Source organism: Felis catus, chromosome D3 (genome assembly GCF_018350175.1).
Source record: "Felis catus isolate Fca126 chromosome D3, F.catus_Fca126_mat1.0, whole genome shotgun sequence".
NCBI lineage: Eukaryota > Metazoa > Chordata > Mammalia > Carnivora > Felidae > Felis > Felis catus.
Window position 1 is genome coordinate 20,492,827 of NC_058379.1, and position 24,521 is coordinate 20,517,347.

General features: G+C 47.2%; 2 protein-coding genes, 1 non-coding gene and 1 gene segment (V, D, J or C); 1 reads left to right on the forward strand and 3 right to left on the reverse strand.

Moving 5' to 3' along the window:
• LOC123381268 (immunoglobulin lambda-1 light chain-like) overlaps nucleotides 1-24,521 on the reverse strand; it is a 670,720-nt gene that overhangs the window by 536,142 nt on the left and 110,057 nt on the right. The gene's annotated exons all lie outside the window — the stretch shown is intronic.
• The window catches only part of LOC109497182 (immunoglobulin lambda-1 light chain), a 638,912-nt gene that overhangs the window by 509,604 nt on the left and 104,787 nt on the right, over nucleotides 1-24,521 (reverse strand). Inside the window, exons 1-2 of one of the 7 annotated variants that reach the window (XM_045041893.1) lie at nucleotides 14,746-14,901; nucleotides 14,347-14,634 (exon numbers count right to left, since the gene is read on the reverse strand). The exons of 5 other annotated variants lie outside the window; for them this stretch is intronic. In XM_045041893.1, the coding sequence (XP_044897828.1) occupies nucleotides 14,347-14,634; nucleotides 14,746-14,791 (334 nt within the window). In that variant the 5' untranslated portion in view covers nucleotides 14,792-14,901. Of the gene's footprint in view, nucleotides 1-14,342; nucleotides 14,635-14,745; nucleotides 14,902-24,521 lie in introns of those variants that run through there. One more of the 7 variants, XM_045041890.1, reaches the window with a different exon arrangement.
• LOC109496970 overlaps nucleotides 1-24,521 on the reverse strand; it is a 927,213-nt gene that overhangs the window by 496,741 nt on the left and 405,951 nt on the right.
• LOC111557446 lies at nucleotides 737-840 on the forward strand. The gene has a single exon (XR_002737481.1). It is a non-coding gene; the product is annotated as a U6 spliceosomal RNA (small nuclear RNA).

Genomic DNA, 24,521 nt, shown 5'->3' on the forward strand with positions numbered 1-24,521 from the left:
GTCCTGCGCGTGCCATGCCTGGCACAGGCAGATTCCACAGGACATTCCTAACTATGGTCCTCACATCCCTCAGTCTCCCCATTCCAGTGTCTCTGAGAAAATTATCTTCCTGAGCGGGGATTTTCTGCTGTGTTCACGTGAGCAGGCTGAGCCTACAATTTCAACAATAGCTCAGACTAAAGCTCCTTAAAGCCAATGCTTCCTGGAGAGTTTCAGAGCCTAGGCTGCTGGTAGTGTGATAGAAACAGTGGAGACCATGAAAAGGAGCCCAACATCCCTACTCATTAGGGAAATGCAGATCAAAACCACTTACATACCACTTCAGCTTTATGAGGAGATGGTCATCTGAAACCTCATGTATGCTAGTGGGAATGCAATCCTTTGCAGCCACACTGGAGAACAGTCTGGCACTTTATTCAGAAGTGTATAATAAAGTCATGATATGGCCCAGGCATTCAGCTATTAGGTATCAAACCAAAAGAAACTAAAATATATGTCCACACAAACAGCTTGTATAGGAGTGTTTATGGCAGCAATAGACACAATGCATAATAGACAGAAGGTGTCAACGACACAAATGTCCATCAGCTGATAAATAGATAATGAATATATGGTGCATCCATACAGTGAAATACCAGTCACCAATTTAAAAAAGTGAACTACAGAGCCAGGTATAACTAGATGGACCTCAAAAACATATTACACCTAAGAATTCGGCAACAGAAGGCAATCACATGTTTGTTTCGACAGCCTATGCAATAAAATTGGAACCTTCCAGATAGATTAGCATGGGCCCCACACAAGGATGATATGCAACTAAGTGAAACATTCCATACATTTACAGATGGTGATGTTCCCACAGCAATGTGCATGCACCTAATGTGGGTGAATGGGGCACTTAAAATGGCACATGTTCAGTGTTACAGTGCACGTGAAATACCCACAAGAAATCACCGCAGACAGAATGGAATTTGTGGCTACAAAGGGCTGAGCGCAGTGGCGACAGTGACTTCACTGCTGGTAGGTCCAAGGTTTCTCTGCAGGTGATGGAAATGTGGTAAATTCAGTCATGATAGAGGTTGTCCAACTGTGGAACTATACTAAAGACCATGGAATTGTATACTGTATATGAATGAACTTTGTGGCATGCAAATTATCTCAATAGTTTTGTTTTGCTTTGTTTTTAGAAAAAAACAGTATGAGGGAGAGCAACTGTGACCGACCTTTTAAGGTCGTTCTGTGCTCAGAGCAGACCCTCACACCCTCTAGGGTGTCCATGGTCTCCCTGTTTGTTTGTCACAGGCAATAATGGGGGTGACAATAACGAGGGGCAGGGGCAGGTTTTTGTCTTAGGTCCCCATGGGCCTGTAGCACTGTGTCAGCATTGATGCTTTCATTCCACACTGAGCAGTAATAGTCAGCCTCGTCCTTAAGCTGTAGGCCCAATATGGTCAGAGAGGCTGTGTTCCCAGAGTGGGAGCCAGAGATCTGGAACTGTGAGAGCCTACTTGTCCTGAGCATCACAGTTTTGGGGCCACCGTGAGAAATCTGTTGGTACCAGCCCACATAATTTGTTCCAACATTGTTACTGTTTCCAGTGCAGGTGAGGGTGACCTTCTGTCCCACAGACCCTGACATGTATGCTTCCTATGTCAGTGGAGACCGTGCCCAGGACCCTGTAACAGACAGTGGAGACACAGACAGGGGAGTCTCAAGGAAGAAGAAGAAAAAAACAGAATAAGAAGAAGGAGAAGGAGAGGACAAATTGGAAGAAGTAGTCAACCTGTAGTTAGCACTGCAGGACGGAGTGGATTGATTGTGGGGCCCAAGAAGGTTGGATCTCATGTTCCTGAGCCTGGATCACTGGAGGAGCACTAGGACCTTTGGGTTGTGTTGGTCAGTGATGTCTGGCTTCATTCTGGACTGGAAACAAGTGCTGATGAGGTAGCATGAGGTGGAGACAAAAAAGGAACCTTGGTCCCAGGGTACATGATTGAGTCAATGATTTGGCTCATCTCTGGTTGAGTCCAGAGATTTGAGGAGATATCCCAGTAATGATGTGTCAAAATCATGTCATTCTGTCCACTGCTGTTGCTCCTTTGGGGGACAGTAGAGAGTGCATTTCTGTCCTGGGGTCTCTGTCCCTGATGGAGGCTGGATCAGCAGGGAGAGGTGTGGAGATCTGTGAGCACAGGGCAGGGTCAACACTTCAGAGAGTGGGGCAGAGCTAGGGTAGGATCCCTGCTGGAGCTCAGGAAGCATTCATCTGGGTGGTAAGTAAGAACAGGGAGGACTAGGGGCATCCAGTCTGTAGTGGCCACGACCTGACACCTTGATCCTTAAGTCGCCAACGAGGGCATACTTGTCTCACACTTCTTAGTCCATTCCACACCCTGAGGAATTGGGTCTGTGATGGTTAAATTATGTGTAGCTTGTGTAGGCCATGAGAGCCAGATGTTTGGTCTAACATGATTTTAGTAGTTTCTGCGAATATATATTTCACATGATATTAAGAAGTAAATGAGTAGGGGCACCTGGGTGGCTCAGTCAGTTAAGCAACTGACTCTTGATTTCAGATCAGGTCATGATCTCACGGTTCATAAGATTGAGCCCTGCATTAGGGTCTGAGCTGAAAGCACGGAGCCTGATTGGGATTCTCTCTCCCCTTCTCTCACTCCCTCCCCCCACCCCCACTGTGCTCTCTCTCTTTCTCTCTCTCTCTGTCTCAAATAAAGGAATAAATTTTAAAAAATGGAATTAAGTCAGTAGACTTTTATTAAAGCCAATTACCATCCATAATGCGAATGGGCCTCATCCAATCAGTGGAAGTCCTTGATGTAGAAAAGACTGACCTTGCACAGAAAGAAGGGATTCTGGGAACACATTGCCCTCAGAACAAAACTACAACATCTACACTTCCTCTCCTGGGTCTGTGGCCTTCCAGCCCACACTGTGGATTTTGGACTTGCCAACCTCTACAACAATGGCTAAAGAGTCCTTAAAATAAATATCTCAGATAGATTGATATGCACACATAGACATGCACATAGACATACATTATATTACACATACATATACACATGCATCTTATAGGTTCTGTTTCTTAGAAGAACCCTAACTCATGTGCAGTCTTTTATCCAAATCTCAGTCTTATTCTTTGTTTTTTTCTAGCCCTTTGCATGGTTCAGTTCTACAGAGGGATCAAGACAACTGGTCAGGCAATGCTAAGTCTGTGCTCTAGGTCCTGCAAAGACCATGAGAAATCATGATCACAAGGTGATCACAGGTGTCAGGTGGTGGGGAAGTGACCACCATTGAAGTTTCTTGCAACTCTTTACCTTCTTTCTACCTCTGGGAAGAGAAGGTCATCATGTGAGTAATATACTTTCTGCTTTCTTTCTTTTTTTAATTTTTTTAATGTTTATTTATTATTGAGAGACAGAGAGACACAAAGTGTGAGCAGGGGAGGGGTAGAGAGAGGGGAGACACAGAATCTGAAGCAGGCTCAGATGTCTTTATAAGAAGAGGTAGAGACACCAGAGGGGAAAACACAAACAAGGCCATGTGAGCACCCAGGAAGAACGCCACCATCTGCAAGCCAAAGAGAGAGACCTCAGGAGAAATCAAACCTGGCAACACCTTGAACTTGGACATTCAGCATCCAGAACTGTGAGAAAATCAATATCTTTTGGATTAGCCACAAGTCTACAGTTATGTTATGGTAGCCCTAGCAGACAGGCACAAGCCTCAGGGACTCTGTCCCCAGGGCAATATCCCAGCGTACAGGAATTTCTGCTCAGTTTGCATGAAACAGAAAATGTGTACCTGCAAGGACAGGCTGCAGAGACACAATTGAGAGGACAAGGACACATATCCTAGAGAAAGTTCCCTGAGTTGGGTTTCAGACCTCAGATTTAGGTCAAACAAAAGGGGAACCAGTCTTGGCAGAAGATGGGGGCTGCAAAAGAAATCCCATCACTGCAGGGACAGCATGTTTTTGTCTCACTTCCCCACAGGCCTGGAGCACTGTGTGAGCACTGAGACTATCATCCCACGCTGAGCAGTAATAATCAGCCTCGTCCTCAGCCTGCAGCCCAGTGATGGTCAGGGTGCCTGAACTGCCAGACTTTGAGCCGGAGAATCTATCTGGGACCCCCGAGGGTTTGCTGTTATTCCAATAGATGACGGTTTTGGGGCCCATTCCTGGGACTTGTTGGTACCAGCTCACAGCATTACCACCCCCGATGTTGGAGCTGCTTCCGGTGCAGGAGATGGTGATCCTCTGGCCTAGGGTCCCAGACACTGATGGTGGCTGAGTCAGCACAGACTGGGCCCAGGACCCTGCAAATGAGAGACACAGAGACCGTGATGCCGGGGTCTAGAGACAAGAGGAAAAAGCAAGACCCACATGTCCTCCAAGGGCCCCTTCCCTTGGCCTCACATCCACTTACCTGTACAGTGAGCAAGTAGGGTGAGGAGAAGAGGGGTCCAGGCCATGGTGGAAGTCATCACTGTTCCTACCTTCTGTAACCCACGGTGTGCAGACCTCCCCTAATAGGTCTCTTCCCCTTTTCTTCTCTAAGAGGGGGAGGATCTCTCCATGCAAATGAGACTCATAGCTGTCTAACACTTCACTGGCCCTGGGTCAGGTCTCTCTGTTGAGGAGGTGAGGGGATGGGTATGGGAGGGGCTGTGTGGGGCCAGGGGGTGTGGATGTCACCACTGTGAGCCCTGAACATAGGGCACAGGCAGTTCCAGGTGGCAGGTCCCAGCTCTGATCACCTTTTAACCCTTGAAATGGGCCATATGTGTCCCTTGGTGGTCCAGGCCCAGACACAGCATTGTGTGACATGTGACTGGAGCCAGTCAGACACACCTCCTGACATCCTACTGCTTTGTCCCCTATCCCCTGCTTTAGGGCCAGGTATCCCCTTATGTTGCCTCCCATTACCTCAAGGAAAGCTGTATACTCTACCCAGACTCTTCAAGGTCTGGCCATGGCTACCTTGGCTGTTCATGGGTCAGGGTCGAGGTGGCGTCTCTGCTCAGATTCTTTTTCAGTCAGGATCAAATCCAGAGCACTGTGCTACCCCCATGAAGACGTGTCTCTTTCTGTGCAGGACACATGTTTTTCCTCTTATGTGATTCCTTGCTTGTTACAAATTTAGCAGTGTATCTCCAACACACAAAAATATTTTTTCAAAGTCCGTTTTCCTGGTGAACTGTAAGTATTTTTGTTTTTTATCTGCTCTTTATTCAAGCTTCACCATTTTATTGGTCTTCTCACTAATAGATGAGTTGAATAGCATATTTTACACTTGTCCATTCTGTATTTGTATGAGAATCAGATATTTGGCTTTTTGAGTCTGGCTAATTCTGATCCCACTCCCAGAACACAGAAAAGGTTAAATGTGGTAGTGCCTTCTGTGACCTCCCTGTGAGGTGGAGTCTCTCAGCAATGATCCTGAGGTGACCTGGAGTGGCACTTACTGGGGACTGGAGCAGATGGGGAACCGTCATGGGATGTGTACAGAGCATCTTGTGCTGGGCCTCTGGGACTGGTCCTCTCCTGAGGAAGGGACATATGGAGGAGACAACCACAGGTGGTCATGGGATGTCTTATGTTTTATAAGACATTAGAAAACTCTGGGAGTCAGAATTACAACCGTATGAGACAGAAACCCCATGGTCTGTGTCCCCTGCTCAGCTCTTAACGTACACAACACAAGACTCAAACATGAACCAGCTATGAGGGTGGAGGGCAGAGCTGGTAATAAACAGCTGAGTGATATACAAGGTGGAGATGCTTGCACAAACCGTCTGACCTTTTCCTCTCCTATCCAGACCCACATCTTCCAATCATGCTGTCAGAATGTGATTGATCCCGGCCCGAAATGCTGGGATGAACCTCATGTTTCTGGGAGAAATCAGATGAATTTCTTTCTGGTACCATGTTGATGGCAGGGAAGATGGTGTAAGAGATCTGGTCCAGTCCTGAAAGCTGGGATTCCTGATCAATGGGTCCAGGATGACGAGGATCTCTCATTCTGGATGGCTTGTTGTGTGGATGCAATACATGGGAATGCAGAGGCATTTTGTTCCTATGTGGAAAATCAGCCTGGGGACATGGGGGTCATGGAGAAGGGTCATCTCAGATAACTATCAGAGAAAGAAGAGTGAGTCCTGAAGGATTTCCCACTTGTTATCTGGAGAGGAAATATGCCTGTGTTTTATTTTCTTAAATTTTATTTATTTATTTATTTATTTATTTAGAGAAAGAGAAAATGAGTAGGGGAGGGGCAGAGAGAGAGCGAAAGAGAATCCCAAGCAGGCTCCACACTGCCAATGCAAAGCTGCCTGGCGTGGGGCTTGAACTCACAAACCGTGAGATCATGGCCTGAGCTGAAATCAAGAGTCAGACGCTTAAGCGACCCAACCACCCAGACACCCCAAAATATCCCCATGTTACCACTGAACAAGGCAGGGAGGTTGTTGACGCTTCCATCATGGGGGTGAACTTGGGGCCTCATCTCCATACCCCTGATCAAGAATGTTCTCCCTAGGAGCTCACTCACATGCCATCCAGCTCCTAAGGGTTAGTTCGAAGCCACACCCCCTTCTTTGGTGCCTCCTTCCTCCCCAAACTTGCTGAATCTGCCCATTATCCTCTAACAGCTACCGGTGTTCCCACTGGCTTCCTTCCTCCCTCCTCCTCATTCATGTTCACTGAAACATCTGGACTTTTCTTCATAAGCTTGAATTAGATCCTGTGTCTTTTTGTCAAATGCTCTAGTGGCTCCTGTATCCACCTACAATACTCAACTCCCCTCACTCCATGGTAACATTTTACATGTGTTTATGCTTTTCCTGGTTTGTTTTCCCTTTCCCAGATAGCGTCAGCTCCTTGAGGACAGGGACAATCCCTGTCTTGCCTACACTGTATCCTGAGCCTCTAGACCAAGTGTGGCACCAAGTATGTTTTAGTAAATAGTGTGGGACGAAGGAACTCTTGGTGAGTCAACTGTCCTAAGTCAAATGCAGTTGGACTCCTGTGTCTCTGGTTCCAACCTGACACTTCATGGACCTGGCCCCCAGGGAAGGCTGACCATCGCATCAAGGGATTTCTGCTCAATGTGAGACGGTATCACAATATGTGTTGCCAAGGACTGGATTTGGGGACATAGTTTGAGAGGATGAGGACAGATTGTAAATTATGTACAGTTAGATGCAATAAGTGTCCAGAGAGTGAAAGGCCCACAAGAGGAGGAGGGAGGCTGCATCTTGATTCTTCACTGATCTGGAACAGTGTTTGTCCAGATGGCCCCATGTCTGGACCCAGTGGTCAGACTTGTCTTAGGACAGGACCTAAGAAATCATGCCTTGGCAGACCTGAAGCCAGAGGTTTCATCTCAGATAACAATGAGACAAGATCTCCCCAGTCCATATTTCTATGGCTTCCACATATGTGTTTTGTTGCCAGGCCACAATTTCATCTCATGTTGCTGCTTTTTCTGCTACAGATAATTTTGTTATTGAGATCTGACCCCAACCTCATGGATGGATGAGTCTGTAGATCCTGGAAACAGGTACCTAAATTACAGAAAATATAGGGGGCAGGGATATTTGGAGTTCCTTATTACTTGGTCCAAAGCCTAACTCACTTTGGGGATTCAGAGCACAAAGCTCGGGATGCCAGCAAGGTTAATGAATGGGGAGGGAATGGCAGAAAGGAGAAAATAAATCTGAATACAAATTGAGAAGGAAACCCTGGGCGTTCCTCTGCTACATCAGTGCAGGAGACTTGATACACATTTGCTAAGATACACACTCATTTTAAATTTCCTCACAGATCAGATCATTCCTTACACGATCATGTAGATCTTGCCTTACATTGACAAGTTAGTAGAAAGAATCCATGAAAACTGTCATTGTAGGCAGATGAAATTGGGCGTGAGTGCTCAAGGAGCTAGAATCTCATTTCCTCCTAGGCCTGGGACATGGGGCCTTTCATTGTGCTGGTCAGGGGGGTTCAAATTCATCCTTAAGTTGCAGTCAAGAACTTCAGCACACAAGACTTCTCCAGTAGGCATGACTTCCCACTACATATGCCTCCACAAGACCAGGCAAACAACATCCCATGTGGGGTAGGGATACACCCACATGCCTTCCAAGAGAGGCCAAGGCAGCCATTGGAGGTGACCTCTTTTTGATCAGTTTCCTCAGACTGTCTTCCCAGGAATTATGGATACAAGTTCCACTTGTAACCCTTGAAAATACAGAGTTTCTGAGATCACATGCTGCCCTCTTCATGTACCTGTCTTCTGGCCCCAATTCTCCAACAAGTTACAAGTCACAGGGTCCTTCGCCAGGTTGAAGTGATGAACAGAAACCATCGCCCCAGATGCACACTGTGGGGGGCACTATATAGACTCGTCGCCAGGGGTCCCCAGCAACAGGCCTGTTGCACTCACACTCTGTGCTTCGGCCTTCGGACAGAGGGTCCTCTACCCGGTCCGTGTCCTTGGTTGACACTGCGTGTCTGTGCTGTCACCCTGACTTGTTTCTTCTGACTTCAGACCAACTTCCTGGGCCTTATCCTCCTCAGAGACAAGCTGGCCTGAGGACACAGGACAGGATTCTCCCAGGGCTATATTCCAGTCACATGTTTTCTTAGTGTTTCTACTTTCTTTTCTTTTTTTCTTTTCTAAAATTCCCCACCATTTCAAGGACATTTTACCAAAGCTATTACAATGATTGTATTGGTCAATTCTGGGAGGATTGACATCTTTACCAAGTTGAATATTTAGACCCATAAGCCAGATAGATCTGTACATGTATTTAAACCTTTAATCTCCCTTTGAATGGTTTATAATTTTTAGTGCATAAAATTCTCAAATTCTTTCAGATCTTTCCTTATATGTTTCATATTTTTGATGCTATTGTAGACGATATTATTTCTAATTTTCATTTTTGGAGGTTGATGCTAGAATAGATAATACAATTCCCACGTGTGTGTGTGGGTTGCATCACAACCCCAAATGGAAACACTCAGACCAGAAGCATATCTGAGTCACTCTACACTCTCCAGAGAGCATGGCCGGAATCAGCCTTTTCATTCTTATCCAATTTCTTCATTAAGAGCTATTAATCTCTGAGCATGGGATTACTTCCAGTGCAGCATTAACAGGGTGAGACTATATTATCAATGGATTAATCCAAATTTTGATCTGAAGAAAAGCATGTGATACTATCAGATCAAGTGGACTGAGGAAACTCAGGTGCTGACAGAAGAAATGACAACGCTATTGACCCCCTAACCCAGGCGTGGTAGAGCCCCTGTTGTGAGGGGCACACCAGGTCAGGAGGGTGCAGGCCAGGTTTTTGTTTCACTTCCCCATAGATCTGGAGCACAGTGGAAGTCTTTAGAAGGAGGGTAGCTGGGTCATCCCCTGCTGGCACAGGGAACCTGTTAACACAGACCCTCATGGGAAACGGGGCGGTGGAAAAGGTTAAGCTGCTTGGTGGTCTGTGACAGTGAGGGTGACACCCACTCAAGAGCTGCCATGGATCTGGAGATGTCCCTACCTGTGCAGTGAGCCAGGAGCACCAGGAGCACAAGGAGAAGGGTCCAGGCCATGATGGATGCTCCTCCTGCAGCCCCAGATCAGGGCGGGCATGTAGCGGTTTCTTTTGTCTTCTCTATGGACTCATGGGGACCGGCTGTTCACACAGATTTCCGTCCTGCCTACTAGCTGAAGTGTCAGCTTAGTCCCTTAGAAAGAGGGAGCTGATTTCCACACAGACTCAGAGTTTGTCTCCTGGGAGGGACCAGGGAAGAAGCAGCTGCTGGAACCTTCCACAGACCTGTGAGCAGCAGACCCCTCCCAGCCAGAGGGGACACAGCTGCTGAGTCCCCACTAGCACACATAGGCAAAAGTGTGGGCGCCCTAAGGGGGTTGTAGGGTACACAGCAGGGGGCCCCCAGTGTGCTCTTCCTGGGGAGGCCGACAGTGCCCCCTGCTGCCCACAGGTCAAGCTTCAGTCTGTCCCTGGAAAGGACGTCAGGGACACTGACCTGACAGCCTGGCCACTGTCAGACCACAAGCATCCACGTGCCATATGCCCTAGTGCCCAAGGTAACTAATATGAACAAACAGCCTTCCCACAGAGAGTTTCTGTGTTTGTCAGAGAAAGAAATGTGGTGAATCACCACCAAGCACCATGAATGGGGCCGCAGTGGGTTGAGAAGGCAGCGGTTTCTGGAAGCACACACCTGAGCTGCTGTCTCAGGTGGGCCACGTGAGGGAGGAGACTGGTTCTCTGGGTGGAGAGTTGGGACCAGGGTTCCTACAGCAGGACAAATAAAACACACTACCTTCCCAGAAGAAAGAAGGAATTGGAGGTGGGTGGGCCATCAGATATGATGTGTTGAGGGGACGGAAACTACGTCATTTGACAGAGCAAATGGAATGTAAGTGCAAAAGGGGTGAGGACATTTGACGCCTAAATGTAAAAGTACTTCTATGTCAGAGTGAGGTGCTTGGCTTTTATTTTATTTGTATTTCTTAGAGATTGAAAACGGGAGAAATATTGTTGAAATGCAACATATTGTTTTTATTATTAATTCTGTTTAACTTTTCAGCTTTTCCAAGTATAATAAAAAATCAAACATTGTATGCACTTAAGGCACAGAATGAAGATTGGATATACATTAAAACTGTGAGGTGAAACAATCAAGCTAATCAATACATTTATCACTTCGTATACATGCCAGTTTTCTATTTTTCTTCCTCCCTCCCTCCCTTCCTTCCTTTCTTCGCTCTCTTTTCTTCTTTCTTTCTTTCTTTCTTTCTTTCTTTCTTTCTTTCTTTCTTCTCTCTTTTCTTCTTTCTTTCTTCTCTCTCTTTTCTTTTCTTTCTTCTCTCTCTTTTCTTCTTTTTTCGTTCTTTCTCCTCTCTCTTTTCTTCTTTCTTTCTTCTCTTTTCTTCTTTCTTTCTTCTCTCTCTTTTCTTCTTTCTTCTCTTTTCTTCTTTCTTTATTCACTCTCTTTTCTTCTTTCTTTCTTTCTTTCTTTCTCTCTCTTTTCTTCTTTCTTTCTCCTTCTTTCTTCCTTCTTTCTTTCTTTCTTTCTCCTCTCTCTTTTCTTTTCTTTCTTTCTTTCTTTCTTTCTTTCTTTCTTTCTTTCTTTCATGAGAACCCTTAAGATCTATCCTGTCTGCAAATTTCAAATCTACAGTACAGTATTATTAACTAAGAAACTTACACTTTAGACAGACATTGTGGTGTCAGTTTCAACAATGTGCCTGACTACAACAGAGCAGGCAAGGCCGTGTCCGGAGGGCCTGAGGGCTGAGTATACAGGGAATCTGGAGGAGGAAGATGAGCAAGTAGGGCCCACAAGGAAGAGCATGGAGAGGTGACCGTGGCCCTGGACTGAGGGTGAGGGAAAGGATGTTGGTGAGGTTGAGGGCTCCAGCTGTGTGCACTGTCGGGAAGGACGTGAGAGGGAAAAATAAGGTTGAGGACAGTTAAAGGGGTTTGTGTCACATGTGTAAAGGTGGGCATGTGGGAACTACGTGGGAACAGGAACGTGAGATATGCCAAGTCCGTCCTTCCAGTGCAGTGGCCGGAGCATCCCTTCCTGCTGTGCACTAGCTCTGGGTCAGTGGTAAGGAAAGGAGAAGATAAGAGAGGTGGGAAGATGAAAAAAAGGAATAAGAAGGAAACGCAGGGAGCCACCCCTGCTCACAGAACCAAGATAAAGCATACAAATCCATTAGAAGTAAATCAGGAAATCCCTCAGTTTTTTTTTTACTACTGTCTTTATGTAATTACTTAAGCAATTACCGTTCAGATTTGTACTCATTTTAATTCTTCTGTTCTCTTTTTTATGTGTACTATTTTTTTTTCTGTATTCATTCAGTTACTAAGACCATTGTGTTAACATCTGCAACTGTAATTGTGGACTAGTTATTCCTCTCTTTGCTTCTATAATTTATTCTTCAGATAGTTTTGCAAAGGTATGCTATTATATTTGAGCTTCTTTTTTTCTTGAATAGATTATTTTATCACTATTAAATGTGTCACCGGTTTTCTAGAAAATTTCTTCCCTTAGTCTTTGGCGTGACACTTATATAACCACATCTTTTTGTACTTTCATGGTTGCAGGGTATACTTTTTTTAAAAATTTTAACCATTATTCTCTGTTATGTCAATCCATGTCTATAACTGGAACAATTTGTCCATTTAAATGCAATATAATTTAACATCATTATGTAATATATTAAGTTTAATATCATTTTTGTTATTTTGTTCTCTTCTTAAATCTAGATTTAGATTGAAACAATTTAAATTCCTTTATTACTCTTTTCTTTGAAGTCTCTGTTTGTCAAAAGACTACCTGCTCTCCGCAGAGAGGTATCCACTGTATTTACTTCCCAATCTGGGTTTTGACCGGGCTTTGTACTCAGTCTGCAATTTAATTTTCTTCTCTGGTGTACTTATACTCATTTTCCTCTCTATTAGTCCAGTTTTGTAAGTGTTCTCAGGATGAACATTGATATAAAACATTATGCAGTACAAGGGACCTCTATCTTCTTAGATATTCGTTCTCAGCTCATCCATTAAGGGGCATTCAGGGAAGGGAATCCCACTCACATTCAACCCTATTATATTTATTTGGTAATGTTCCATGGGTTAACAGTGAAAAGACAACAAAATGTCTAGGTTTTTTCCGGGATTATCAGGGTTCTCTGGACAATGTAGGGTGGGTTCATAGACCTTTTTCTCTAAAATAGTGAGATTCCTTTCAGCATCATTCCAGACCGAGTCAGAGGAAAAACAAAGACAGAGAAAGCTTAGACACATGCTCTTACACTTTACTAGTCTCACCCTGTTAATTACATCGGCAACAGTCTCATTTCCAAATAGGGTCTCATCCTGAAATATGTGAGTTTTTAGAACTCTTAATCACATGAATTGTTGGAGACACAGTTCAATGCGTAACAATTAATATCCACAGTTTATTCAGAATATTCTTAGTTTTTACCTAATGTCCCTTTTCTGTTGTATGATCCAGTTTATGATTCTTTGTGACATTGAGTTGTGAATTGTCCTTAAGCTTCTCTTACTGTGACACTTCTTCAGACTGTCCCTCTTGTTGGTGCCTTTGTGCATACTTACTGAGTGGGGGTTATGCCTGACGTCATCCAAGCCAAGGGTTTACACCTGTTCCATGAAATCTCTGGATGGGAATGTGTCTCATCTGATTCCATTTACTTATACCATCAGTGAACAATATGGACGGCAGACATATATGTAGACACTGAGTTACAACCCAATCCTTTGATGTTCCTGTGGTTGAAATCTTTCTAGTTTTGCCTCATGGGGGCCCTTTAGGTTGGCTCGTGAGCTCCTAGACACACCCTGTCCTTGTGTGTGTGCACACATGGGTATGTGTGGTGGTTGTGCACTGATTTGTTTGCGTTTGTTTGGGAGAGAATGACAGACAATGACAGAGTGTCACTTAAGTGTCATTAGTATCATATAGAATAATCTGTGGCTCAGAGTGTTTTCCTCTGTTCACATGATTCATTCTTTTTCAGCGATTAGCACCCCTGCGACCTACAGATGTTTGCAGAGTTTTGCTTCTTCCAATGTTGGATATAATTATCAAATTATTTATAAAAGTGGCACCTCCTTGGTGACCTTTTAGTTGGTTCCTGGTTTGGGTGATTATTTTAAACCTAGAATAAATATCCATGTGCCAAGTTTAGGTTGCTTTCAGGCTTTAGTGATTAAGAATCAGTTGTTATAAACATTGAATGCAGGGTTTTTCCTATGGACAATATTTTTGAAACTTATCCTCATAATTTTATAATTTTAAATTGGCATTTTTTCACAAATAATAGATAAGAAGAAGAGACTAGCCACTGCCATGGAGATAATAGTACCAGATGCAAATAAGGCTGACTTATTTTTCACCCACCACATGGGTAGAGTTCAGAGGAAAAACAAAAATGCTTCATTTATTTTTATATCAGAAGGAAAAATTGATATGATCTGGCCTAGAAGTAAAATACCTCAGCTGATAAAACAAGAGATTTGTCTTCCATCAAGACTCTGTGTCGGAAGCGTTTTCTGAGACTGACTTTGAGGACAGAAAGGAAAGGAGGAGCCTCACTCACGGGAGGTGCCCTTGCATGGACCTGCGCCCAAGTCATCAGCCACGGAATGAGCAGAATCACAGGCTAAGCTGAGGAGGCAACTGCTGATGTGTTTCCCTCTTTACAGATGAGTAACTAGGTTTTTGTCTCACTTCCCCACAGGCCTGGACCACTGTGTAAGCTCTGCCACTGCTGTACCACGATACGCAGTAATAATCAGCCTCGTCCTCGGCCTGGAGCCCAGTGATGGTCAGAGTGCCTGTGCTGCCAGACTTGGAGCCGGAGAATCGATCAGGGACCCCTGAGGGTCGGTTGCTATTATCATAGATGATGGTTTTGGGGGCCATTCCTGGGATTTGTTGGTACCAACCCACGTAACTATCAATTCCAGTGCAGGAGATAGTGACCCTCTGGCCCAGGGCCCCAGACACTGAGGATGGTTGATTCGGCCCCGACTGAGCCCAAATCCCTGGAAAGAGAAACAACAGAGAGGATATTCCTGGGGTCTAGAGACAAGAGGAGGAATCAGGCCCACACTTGTGCTTCCAGCACCCCTTCCCGTGTCCCCACATCAAGTCACCTGTGCAGTGAGCAAGGAGGGTGAGGAGGAGAGGGGACCAGGCCATGGCGGAGGTCAGCACCGATCCTGCCTTCTGTTGCCTCACAGCTGAGCAGAGCCTCCCTTAACCTCTCCCTTCACCTCTTCAACTGTTGAGAGGGGGAGGGCCCAACCATGCAAATGCGAACCCCTTTTTTCTGACTCCTCACTGACTTCTTTAGGTGCCTCTGACTGAGGATGTCAGGGGGATGGGCAGGGTGGGGGCAATTTCAGGGCAGGGGTGGGGAGGTCACAGATGTGAGGCCTGAGCAGAGGGCACAGGCAGTGGCAGGTGGCAGTTCTTATCTCTGGTCTACCGTGACCCCTCAGAAACAGGCCTTGAGTGCCCCTTAGCGTCCAGACACAGACATGCCATTGTATGACGTGAGCAAAGCCCATCAGAGACCACTTCTGCCTCCCACTGCTCTAGCCACTCTCTTCTACCTCAGCGTTAGACCAGGACTCCCAACGTGGCCCCCCATCACCTCAAGGCAGACTCTGTTCTGCTCAGACTCCTGGGGGTGAGCCTGTCCATGGCTCCCTTGACTGCTCATGGATCAGGACTGAAGAGTTGTCTCTACACACATTCCTCTAACAGTAAACGTGTATCAAAAGGGGAAGGAGGTAACTGATCTGACAGCTGAGCCAGGGCTCCAGGCGCCCGTGCCAATGCAGGAAGCAGCAGAGAGCAGAAGGCAGCTCCCATGGGGGCCTTTGGCACATGGGACCTGACCCTGATGAGATTATTCTTTACATGTGCTTCTTACCCAGATGGAGTGTCTTGATTCACACTCTATCCCGGCATCTATGTCAACGTGCTCATTGTCAGACGTCTGAGTCATTCCAGTTTTCTCTCCCAAAGTGCATTCAGGAAATATCAGTGAGATCCTAAGCATCCCATCTGGTGCATCTGCTCTAGGATCCATGTATATTCTTTCTGAATTCCTTCCCAAATCCATGGTAGCTCTGTTCCGGAGACCTTGCAAAGGACCGTTTTCAGCCTATGTCTTCCCCGGTGGTCAAGAGGAACTTGAATGACTTTCTGGTCTTTTTATTCTATGGCATCAATCTATGTGTCTCTCGAGAACAATACCACATTGTTTTCATGACTACAGCTTTGTAATATAATTTGAAAGTACAAAGAATGGTGTCTCGAGGTTTGTTCCTTCTCAAGATTGCTTTGGCAATTTGGGGTCTTTTCTGGTTCTATACAAAATTTGGGTTTTTTTTTATTTCTGTGCAAAACGTCCATGGAGTTTTTATGGGGATTGCATTGAAAATACAGAGTGCTTTGGGTAGTGTGGACATTTTAGCATTATATTTATTGTGGAGATCCCTGGATTTAGGAATTACCTGGAGGCTGTGTGTGAGGCCTAAGGGTTTGTCTAAGATGACCTCCATCTCTGTACTTAAAAATGTGGATGGATTATGATGATTCAAACAAAAGAAGAGGTACTAGTTTTGGCAATAAGGTAAAGAATGTGGATATGTGTATTTTTTCTTTTTTTATACACTGATGTATTCTTTTTAATTCAAAAACCTTTCCTGGGCACCAGCTAAGTGCCGGTAGACTGCAGACACTCAGTGCTGAAAGGACAAACAAAACTGTCAAGGTCATGGAGCCTGTTGGGTTTTCATCTGACTCACTATGACAGACAAGGAGGAGATGTTTCATGGGAGGTATTCAATGGGAAGCAGTATATATTTATAGGACTAGAGCACACGGTTCTATGTTAATCGAGAGTCGATGACTAGAAGTTGTGTGTGTGTGCATAACAATATCTCATGTTTATATATACGTAGTTTGTGTTTCATATATATATGTATATATATGTGTGTATATATATATATATATATATATATACATATATATATGATATAAATCCCAGAAGATATATCTTAGATGTATTGTCACGAACAGTGCAGAGATGAATTAGATAAGTATTGGGGAAAACAATTGTGTGAATATTTACAGGAGGAGTAGAACCTTGTGTGACACACAGAAGGACTAGAGAAGGATCTGGTGTGAGTCATTATAATACATTGCACACTGAGAAAGGAGGGCTTAGAGCACCAGGAACTTCTGAGTCATGGGATGAGCTCTGTCCTTACAATTCCCAAGCTTCTGTGTTTTCCCGAATATGCAGTCCCGTCTGGAAGGGAAACCCATCTGGTGCCGGGGACCCAGTCACCTCCAGTGTCTCCCTCACCACTGGGGCTTCCTGGCTGCATCCTGGGATGACTGTGTTGCTGACTATCGCCTATGGGTGCTCTTGGGAAAAGGCAACGTGAGAGGCACATGCCCCTTGTTTCTAATTACAGTCTGTCCTTGAAGAATGTCATGTGCATTCTTGTTAATGGACCCTGCCCCAACAAGTGTGAGGATGGGCTCAGGTGCAGAGCATTATGGGGACTGGCTTGCCTGGGTGGGAAGTGACCTGACATGACAAAGAGATGGGATGTCTCCTCAGGTCTTCCTGATACAGCCCGTGGAGTGGTGAGCCTGCCCTCTGTCCTTCTTATCCCTCAGTGCAGGACACAACTTGCCTGGGGGGGTCACTCACCTGACGTCCCAACAACACAACTATCTAAGTGGTGGGGGGGGGCACAGAGTGATTCATGCTGAGGAAGCCACAGCTCTGAAGTAAAGACTGAGGTGTGGTGGTGCCTGCCACACAGGAGGTCGCACTTGGGGGATCAGAAGCCCCCGCCCCTGTGTAGGGATGGGTGGGGTGCCAGGCAGGCTCAAGTCCAGAGGGTCCCTCTCTCTGCTCAACTCCAGTTCCTTCTCCCAGTCCTAAGTGAGTCTGAACTCTGAGACAGCAGGGGGCGCTGGAGGTCTGTCCCTGTGCATTGGGGGAGGTGCAGGGATGGCTGAGGGGTGTCTCAGCTGGGCACCCAGTCCTGGAATCCTGCCTTGTACCCTCTGTTCTATGCTCATTGGGGCCCACGATTGGCTCCCCAGCCCCACCCCACACTCAGCTGTCACCATATTCAGTGACTAGGTTTCTGGACCCAGGAGGGGAGTGATTTGCATGAAGGATTCCTCTCTGCTCTCCAAAGTGGGGAGGGGATGAGAGAGGCTTTGTGCAGTTCTCTCACTGGTGGGCTCAGTCAGGGGCACAGCCTGGGCTGTCTCCACCTTGACCTGGACCCCTCTCCTCCTCACCCCCCTCGTTCTCCGCTTAGGTGACTGGCTGTGGAAAGCAAGGCGAGTGATCATGGGCTGGGGTGTGCTGGCCTCCTTCTTCCCCTCTTTTGAAGAACAAGCTGGAGGCATTCCCTCAGGACCTCCCTGTCCGTGTCTCCACTGCTCTGTTGCAGGGTCCTGGGCACAGTGTGCCCCGACACAGGAGGCCTCACTGTCAGGGTTTCAGGGGCAGAAGGTGACCCTCACCTGTACGGGAATTAGCAACAGTGTTGGAGCAAATTATGTGGGCTGCTTCCAAGAGATTTCTCTCAGCGTTACCACAACTCTGGTGCTCAGAAGAAATGGGCCCTCGGAGATCTCAGCTCGGTTCTCGGGCTCCCACTCTGGGAACAAGGTCTCTAGGACCTTTTCAGCCTGCAGCCTGAGGATGAGCCATATTGTTAGTGCTCAACATGGGGCAGAAGCATCAGTTCTGACTTACTGCTGCAGGCCCATGGGGACCTGAGACAGAAAGCTGTCTCTGTCACCCCCAGGAATACCGGTGAGAAACAGACAGGGAGGCCTTGGAGACCCTGGAGGGTCTGAGGGTCTGACTCTGAGCACAGAGGAAATTTAAAGGGTCAGTGACAGTAGTTGCCTCTCATGTTGTTTTTTCTTCCTCTCCTTCCTCTCCTGTCTCTTTCTTTCTTTCTTTCTTTCTTTCTTTCTTTCTTTCTTTCTTTCTTTCTTTCTTTCTTTCTTTCTTTCTTTCTTCTTTCTTTCTTTCTTTCTTTCTTTCTTTCTTTCTTTCTTCTTTCCTTTTGTTTTCTTTTCTTTCTCTCTCTTTCTCTCTCTTTCTCTCCCTATCTTTCTCCCTTTCCTTCCTTCCTCCCTTCCTTTCTTCCTTGGATAAATAGCTTTATTTGGATTAAATGAGACCTGGAGAAAGCGAAGGGCCAGAGATGTCAGTGAGATTAGGTTCCAAAAGGGCAAGCAGAGCTTATCAACCCAATGGACTCCATGTCCCAGCAGTCTTCCAGTTAGTAGGGTCAGTAAAGTCCTGCTGGGAAATGTATTTGCCAGTAAACGACCAACATTTGCCCCCCATCACTACAATGGTAGAGTTTCTCTTTTCCATAATTAAAACTCCATATCACCTCCCACAACACCACGAATATTGCAAAAAAGGCTAAAAAATCACATATGACACCTCTTCTACTCGTCTTCAGTAGTTATCTCCGAAGTCTCATCATCTGCCAAAAATAGTTCTACTAAACTCATCAGCTGAAATGTCCATCCAAGTAGTGAGAAGACAGTCTTTACTAACCCATGGTCATTCTTACCCAATTACCCCGGCCAGTCATGGCTGAACAGCAGAGTAAGGCTCAGAGAGGTTGAAGGAGGAGGGGGATGGGGCTAATTTTCCCCAGTACAAAGATGGCATGCGATTCTTGGTCGGAGAGCAGAACCAGAAAGGCTTGAGGGAAGGGTCCAGGCCCTGTACTCAGTCAGAAGCAGTGCTGTAGAAGAGGACGAGGAGAAGGAGGAGAAGGAGGAGGAGTAGGAGGAGGATGAGGAGGAGGAGGAGGAGGATGAGGAGGAGGAGGAGGAATGCTTGCCATGCTTGTGGTTTTGTATATCTGTAAGAACTTTCTTCATTTTCTTCCACATCTTCTTCCATCGGCATTCCTGGTCTTACCATGCCAGGTGCCAAGGGATTCACAGGAGGGGTGCCAGGAGCAGGTGGTGGGTAGGGAGCAGGTAGGGACCTAGGGGTTGGCCTCCCGGATACCCTGGTTATGTTGAAGGATGGGGGTGCAGTGGGGAGAAGGCTGATTCCCCCGGGGAGCTGCTGCAGGAGATGGAGTGGGGCCTAGAGGGCAGGCAGGGTGGTCAGGTGGTGGATGGCAGGATGGGCACCTTCAGGGTACCTGACGCACCAGCAGTCAGGCCATTGCCCCTTCTCTGCACTCAGCCCTTGTAACCGCCAAGTCCTTCGCTTTACATGACACTTATATAACCACATCTTTCTGTCCTTGCATTGTTTCAAGATATACTTTTCTTTACCATACTTTTCTTTGATTGTAGTTTACAACTTTTTGAAGTTTATTCATCTTTGAGAGACAGTGAAAGACAGTGAAAGACAGAGTGTGAGCAGGGGGGGGGGCAGGTAATTTATTCAAATTACCTTTTATGTTATTACGTGAATTCAGTGACTGTTTTCTTACAGAGCCATTTGAAATGTATACATCTTTATCCTAGGATCAAAAACAGTGAACACTCTGAATTCTTTTTAAAGTCTCTAAGAAAACAAATCATTTGCTTTTATTAGTACTCTTCACCTCTCCTGGGCCTGCCTCCGTTTCACATCAGCACCTTGTGCCTGGGAGTGTGTGTTGGCCTGAGCTGACCAGGTGCAGACGTCCGAATGGACAGGGGCCCGAGCTGTAGTTTTATGAGATGGGAACCACCTACCTGTGTCTCCTCCGCAGATGCCGGAGCCCACAGACCATGTCCCAACCTGAATTACAAAGAGGATGGAGGGAAGACGAGGCATATGGTGCGGACCTGGTTGTTCAAGGTGCTATCATCTGCCTCTCTGATCTGGACTCCAATCTTCCAAGCTACGTGGTTAGTCAGGGACTGAATTCATTCCCACAAGACGCGCACTGTGTTAACCAAATCAATCCCACAATCCCCTCCCTAGTCGCCCAATAGCGTCAGGGCAGATGGAAGAGTGATGTGATCGAGTCACGTGAAATCTGAGGCTGCTGATTGGTGGGAGACGGAGAACAAGTCTGTGTCACGCACAGGGTGTGTCGTGTGGGTGTGACCGGAGCCTGCAGAGACATTCGGTCCTCATGTGAGAAGTCAGGGTGAAGCACAATGTATTGCTTGTGTGTTCCCTTTCTTCCCCGGACAGTGTCGGCTCCCTGAGCCTGGGGACCCTCCCCGGCACTTCTGCACTGCGACTTGAGCTAAACCAACAGAGGTCATGTAGTGAGGGTTCAGTAAATGCCATTCATGCATATCATGTGGACGATGACTTTCCTGAGTCGGACACAGCTGTGCTGTGTGTCCGGGTCAGTCCTGACACCTTGATATGAACTCATCTGTGTCCCTCAAAACCCTGTATGGAAACCCGAACCCACATTGTGACTGTTTGAGAAAAGGCATTAAAAGATGTCATCGTGGATAATGAGGTTAAAAGGGTGTTGCCCCCATAAACAGGGCTGGCGTCTTCATAGAAGAGGTAGAGGCAGCATGGGTGAGCACACATGGGAATGCCACGTGAGGACCCAGGACGAATGTAACCATTTGCAAGCCAAGGAGAGTGACCTCAGGGGAAATCAAACCTGCCACACCCTTGAACGTGGACATTTAGGCTCCAAACTGAGAGAAATTCGCTATCTTTGGTGTAGGCATCCAGTGTGTGGTATCGTCATATGGTAGGCGTAGCAGACAGGCACAAACTTCAGGGACACTGGTCCCCAGGACACCCTGCCCCAGCATCCAGGAATTTCTGCTCAGCTTGAATGAAACAGAAAATGTGTGCCTATAAGGACAAGTTTTGGGGAAAGAATTGACAGGAAAAGGACATAGACTAGAGGAGGTTCGTTGGGTTTTGATTTCAGGCCTCAGTATTAGGTCAAGGGGGAAGCAGCTGTGTTGCTTCAAACAAAGAGGGAGGCACAAGGAGGGAGCTACACAAGCAAAGCCCATCACTGTGAGGACAGCAGGTTTTTGTCTCACTTCCCCACAGGCCTGGAGCTCTGTGTGAGCACTGAGACTATCGTCCCATGATGCACAATAATAATCAGCCTCGTCGTCAGCCTGCAGTCCAGTGATGGTCAGGGAGCCTGAGCTGCCAGACTTGGAGCCAGAGAATCGATCGGGGACCCCGGAGGGTCGTTTGTTATTCTCATAAATCAGGAGCCTGGGGGCCGTTCCTGGGACTTGTTGGTACCAGCTCACATAATTACCACCCCCGATGTTGGAGCTGCTTCCAGTGCAGGAGATGGTGACCCTCTGGCCCAGGGACCCCGACACTGAGGGCGGCTGAGTCAGCACAGACTGGGCCCAGGACCCTGGAAGGGGTAGAAACACAGACAGGGTGATGCTGGGGTCTGGACACAAGACAGTGGAAGCAGGACCCGCATGTCCTCCCAGAGCCCCTTCCAGTGTGCCCTCATCCAGTCACCTGTGCAGTGAGCGAGGAGAGTGAGAAGGAAAGGAGACCAGGCCATGGTGGTGGTCATCAGCGATTCTGTCTTCTGTGCCTCACGGCTGAGCAGAGCCTCCCCTCACCTCTCCCTTCCCCTCTTCATCTTCTGAGGGAGGGAGGGCCCACTCCATGCAAATGAGACCCCAGCTCTCTGACCCCTCCCTAGGACTGTGTCAGTTCCCTCTGCCTGAGGATGTCAGGGGGCTGGTCGAGGGGGGGGCTGTTTCAGGCCAAGGGGTGAGGAGGACACAGTTGTGAGCCGTGTGCAGGGGGCACTGACAGTGCAGGTGGCAGGTTTCAGTTCTCATCAGCCCTGAACCCACAGCAATGGGTCCTGTGAGCCCCCTGGTGTTCGGACTCAGAGCCGCCATTGTTTGAACTGGTAGCCAAGTCCACCAAAGAGAGCTCCTGTGCCCCCATTGCACTGCCCACTGTACCCCGACAAGCGTCAGTCCAGGTGTCCCTCTAGGGAACCAGACTGGATGCTCTACTCAGACTCCTCAGGGAGAGTCAGTCCATGGCCGCCTGTATGGGTCATGGGTCAGGAAGGAGGTGGTGTCTCTACCAAAAGTCCACTTAGATCAAGATCATGCCCAGTGCAATGATGAGTACCACGGACATGTGGACCCTTCTGTGTAGGATTCTGTGTCCTTTCCTGTTACGTGATTTCTCCCGGGTTTCCAGAGCTCACCTTCCTCCAAGGTTCCCACAGCACTGAGGAGAGAGGGAGAGCTCTGTTCAGGCTGTGGGGAGAAACAGTTGTGTGTATTCCTCGGCGCATTACGCAAAAAAATCTTTGTCGTCTGTCACTATGTCTGCTTGTTGAAAACATTAGCTCTCCTCATACTATGTGCAGTGATTCCTTCCAGGATCTGCTCTCCCAGCAAACAGACCCAAGGCTGCAGGAGCCTTGAGTGTGACACTGACCTCAGCGCCCAAAGGACAAACTGGCAGGCCGTTCTAGGAGGGAAGGAGCGACAGCAGCAGGTGCTCTGACAAGGATCCAGTGACACAGTCTCTGGGGTGAGCACAGTTCTTCCTACGTTCTTTGTGTCCAGCATATTCAGGAGAGAGCAGTAATTCATCCAGCCACCATGACTAGAGGAGTGAATTTCTATTCACCAAGGCTTCATAAATCTTCGGTCAAAGATCCCACATGTGAGTGGTGGAGAGGTGGAGATGATGGGGACTATGTCCCTGAGGTCACAGGCATTGTGGCCCCAGTTTGAGACAGAAGAGTTTTCATCAGAGCTCCAAGCTGGCTGGAGGTGTCACTGGGGGGACTGAGGGAGTAACAGTCCAGCATTAAGAGCACAGGGAGGGTGTGATACATCCCCCTGGGCTTTGAGCTGTGTGGGAGCAACACTGAAGCTGCTATTCCAGAACCAATGTACTGATCAGCCTCAAGTGCTGACTGGAGGCCGAGGGAGTCAGAGGCTGAGCTGCCCACAGCGATAGAGACTCACCCTGGGATTCCTGAGCATCAACTTGTCTTAGGAGAGAAAGTGATCAGGGCAAGTCCTGGCTGCTCAGTGACAGGACCCTGGTCACACTGGATGTCGCTGGAGTTTCCTGATGATGAGGATGCTTCCTCCTGGGCTTGTGACCCTGAGGTTGGCTGGATGAGCACAGGTGGACCATGAGTTTTTGGGAGAAAGAGAAGCCAGGAAGCTACAAAATCCCGAACACCATATACTCAGATAGAGGAGGGATCCGTGTTTTTGTGTGTCTCTGTGTGTGTGTGCGTGTGTGTGTGTGTGTGTGTGTGAGAGAGAGAGAGAGAGAGAGAGGGAGGGAGAGAAAGAGAGAGAGAATGGAAAACCTTTCCTTCAGAGGCCAATCATGAAGACAAGTGTATCCCTGTCCCCTTATGTCCTCTCTGCATTTGCTGAGTGTTGTGTTGGTCCCCATGCAAACCCATCCCTGGGGCTGGCTCTCTGTATGACCGTCCAGCGTTCTGGAGCTTGGATCTCAAGAAGGCCAATGTCTGGAAGGCCACTTCTCTGGCACGAGTATGAAACTTACACAAAGGGGAGGAATATGTTCTGAACTAGTTCTACAGGAATTTCACTGAATCAGAATGCCAGGCCTTATGGATGGGCCTTCTATCCATTCTCATCCTGTAGTCACACTTCCCATAGCTGTGGGGTCTTCAGGTCTTAGGAAGCACAAGATAAGGGCTGATCACACAGCCCCTTCTTCATGCCCTTCACATCACAGCCCTCCCCCACTGTGCCTCTCGTATCCCCTGATACCTCCATTGGGTGACCGTCAGAGAGTCTACTGTTATTTTGCAAAAGGGTTAATGCTTGACACTGCTTTGCTTGGTGCAAAAGTGTGTGGCTGAGTGAGTGTCCTGATGGTCTTAGAAACCAATATTCTCAAGACCAAGAAAAGCTGTCA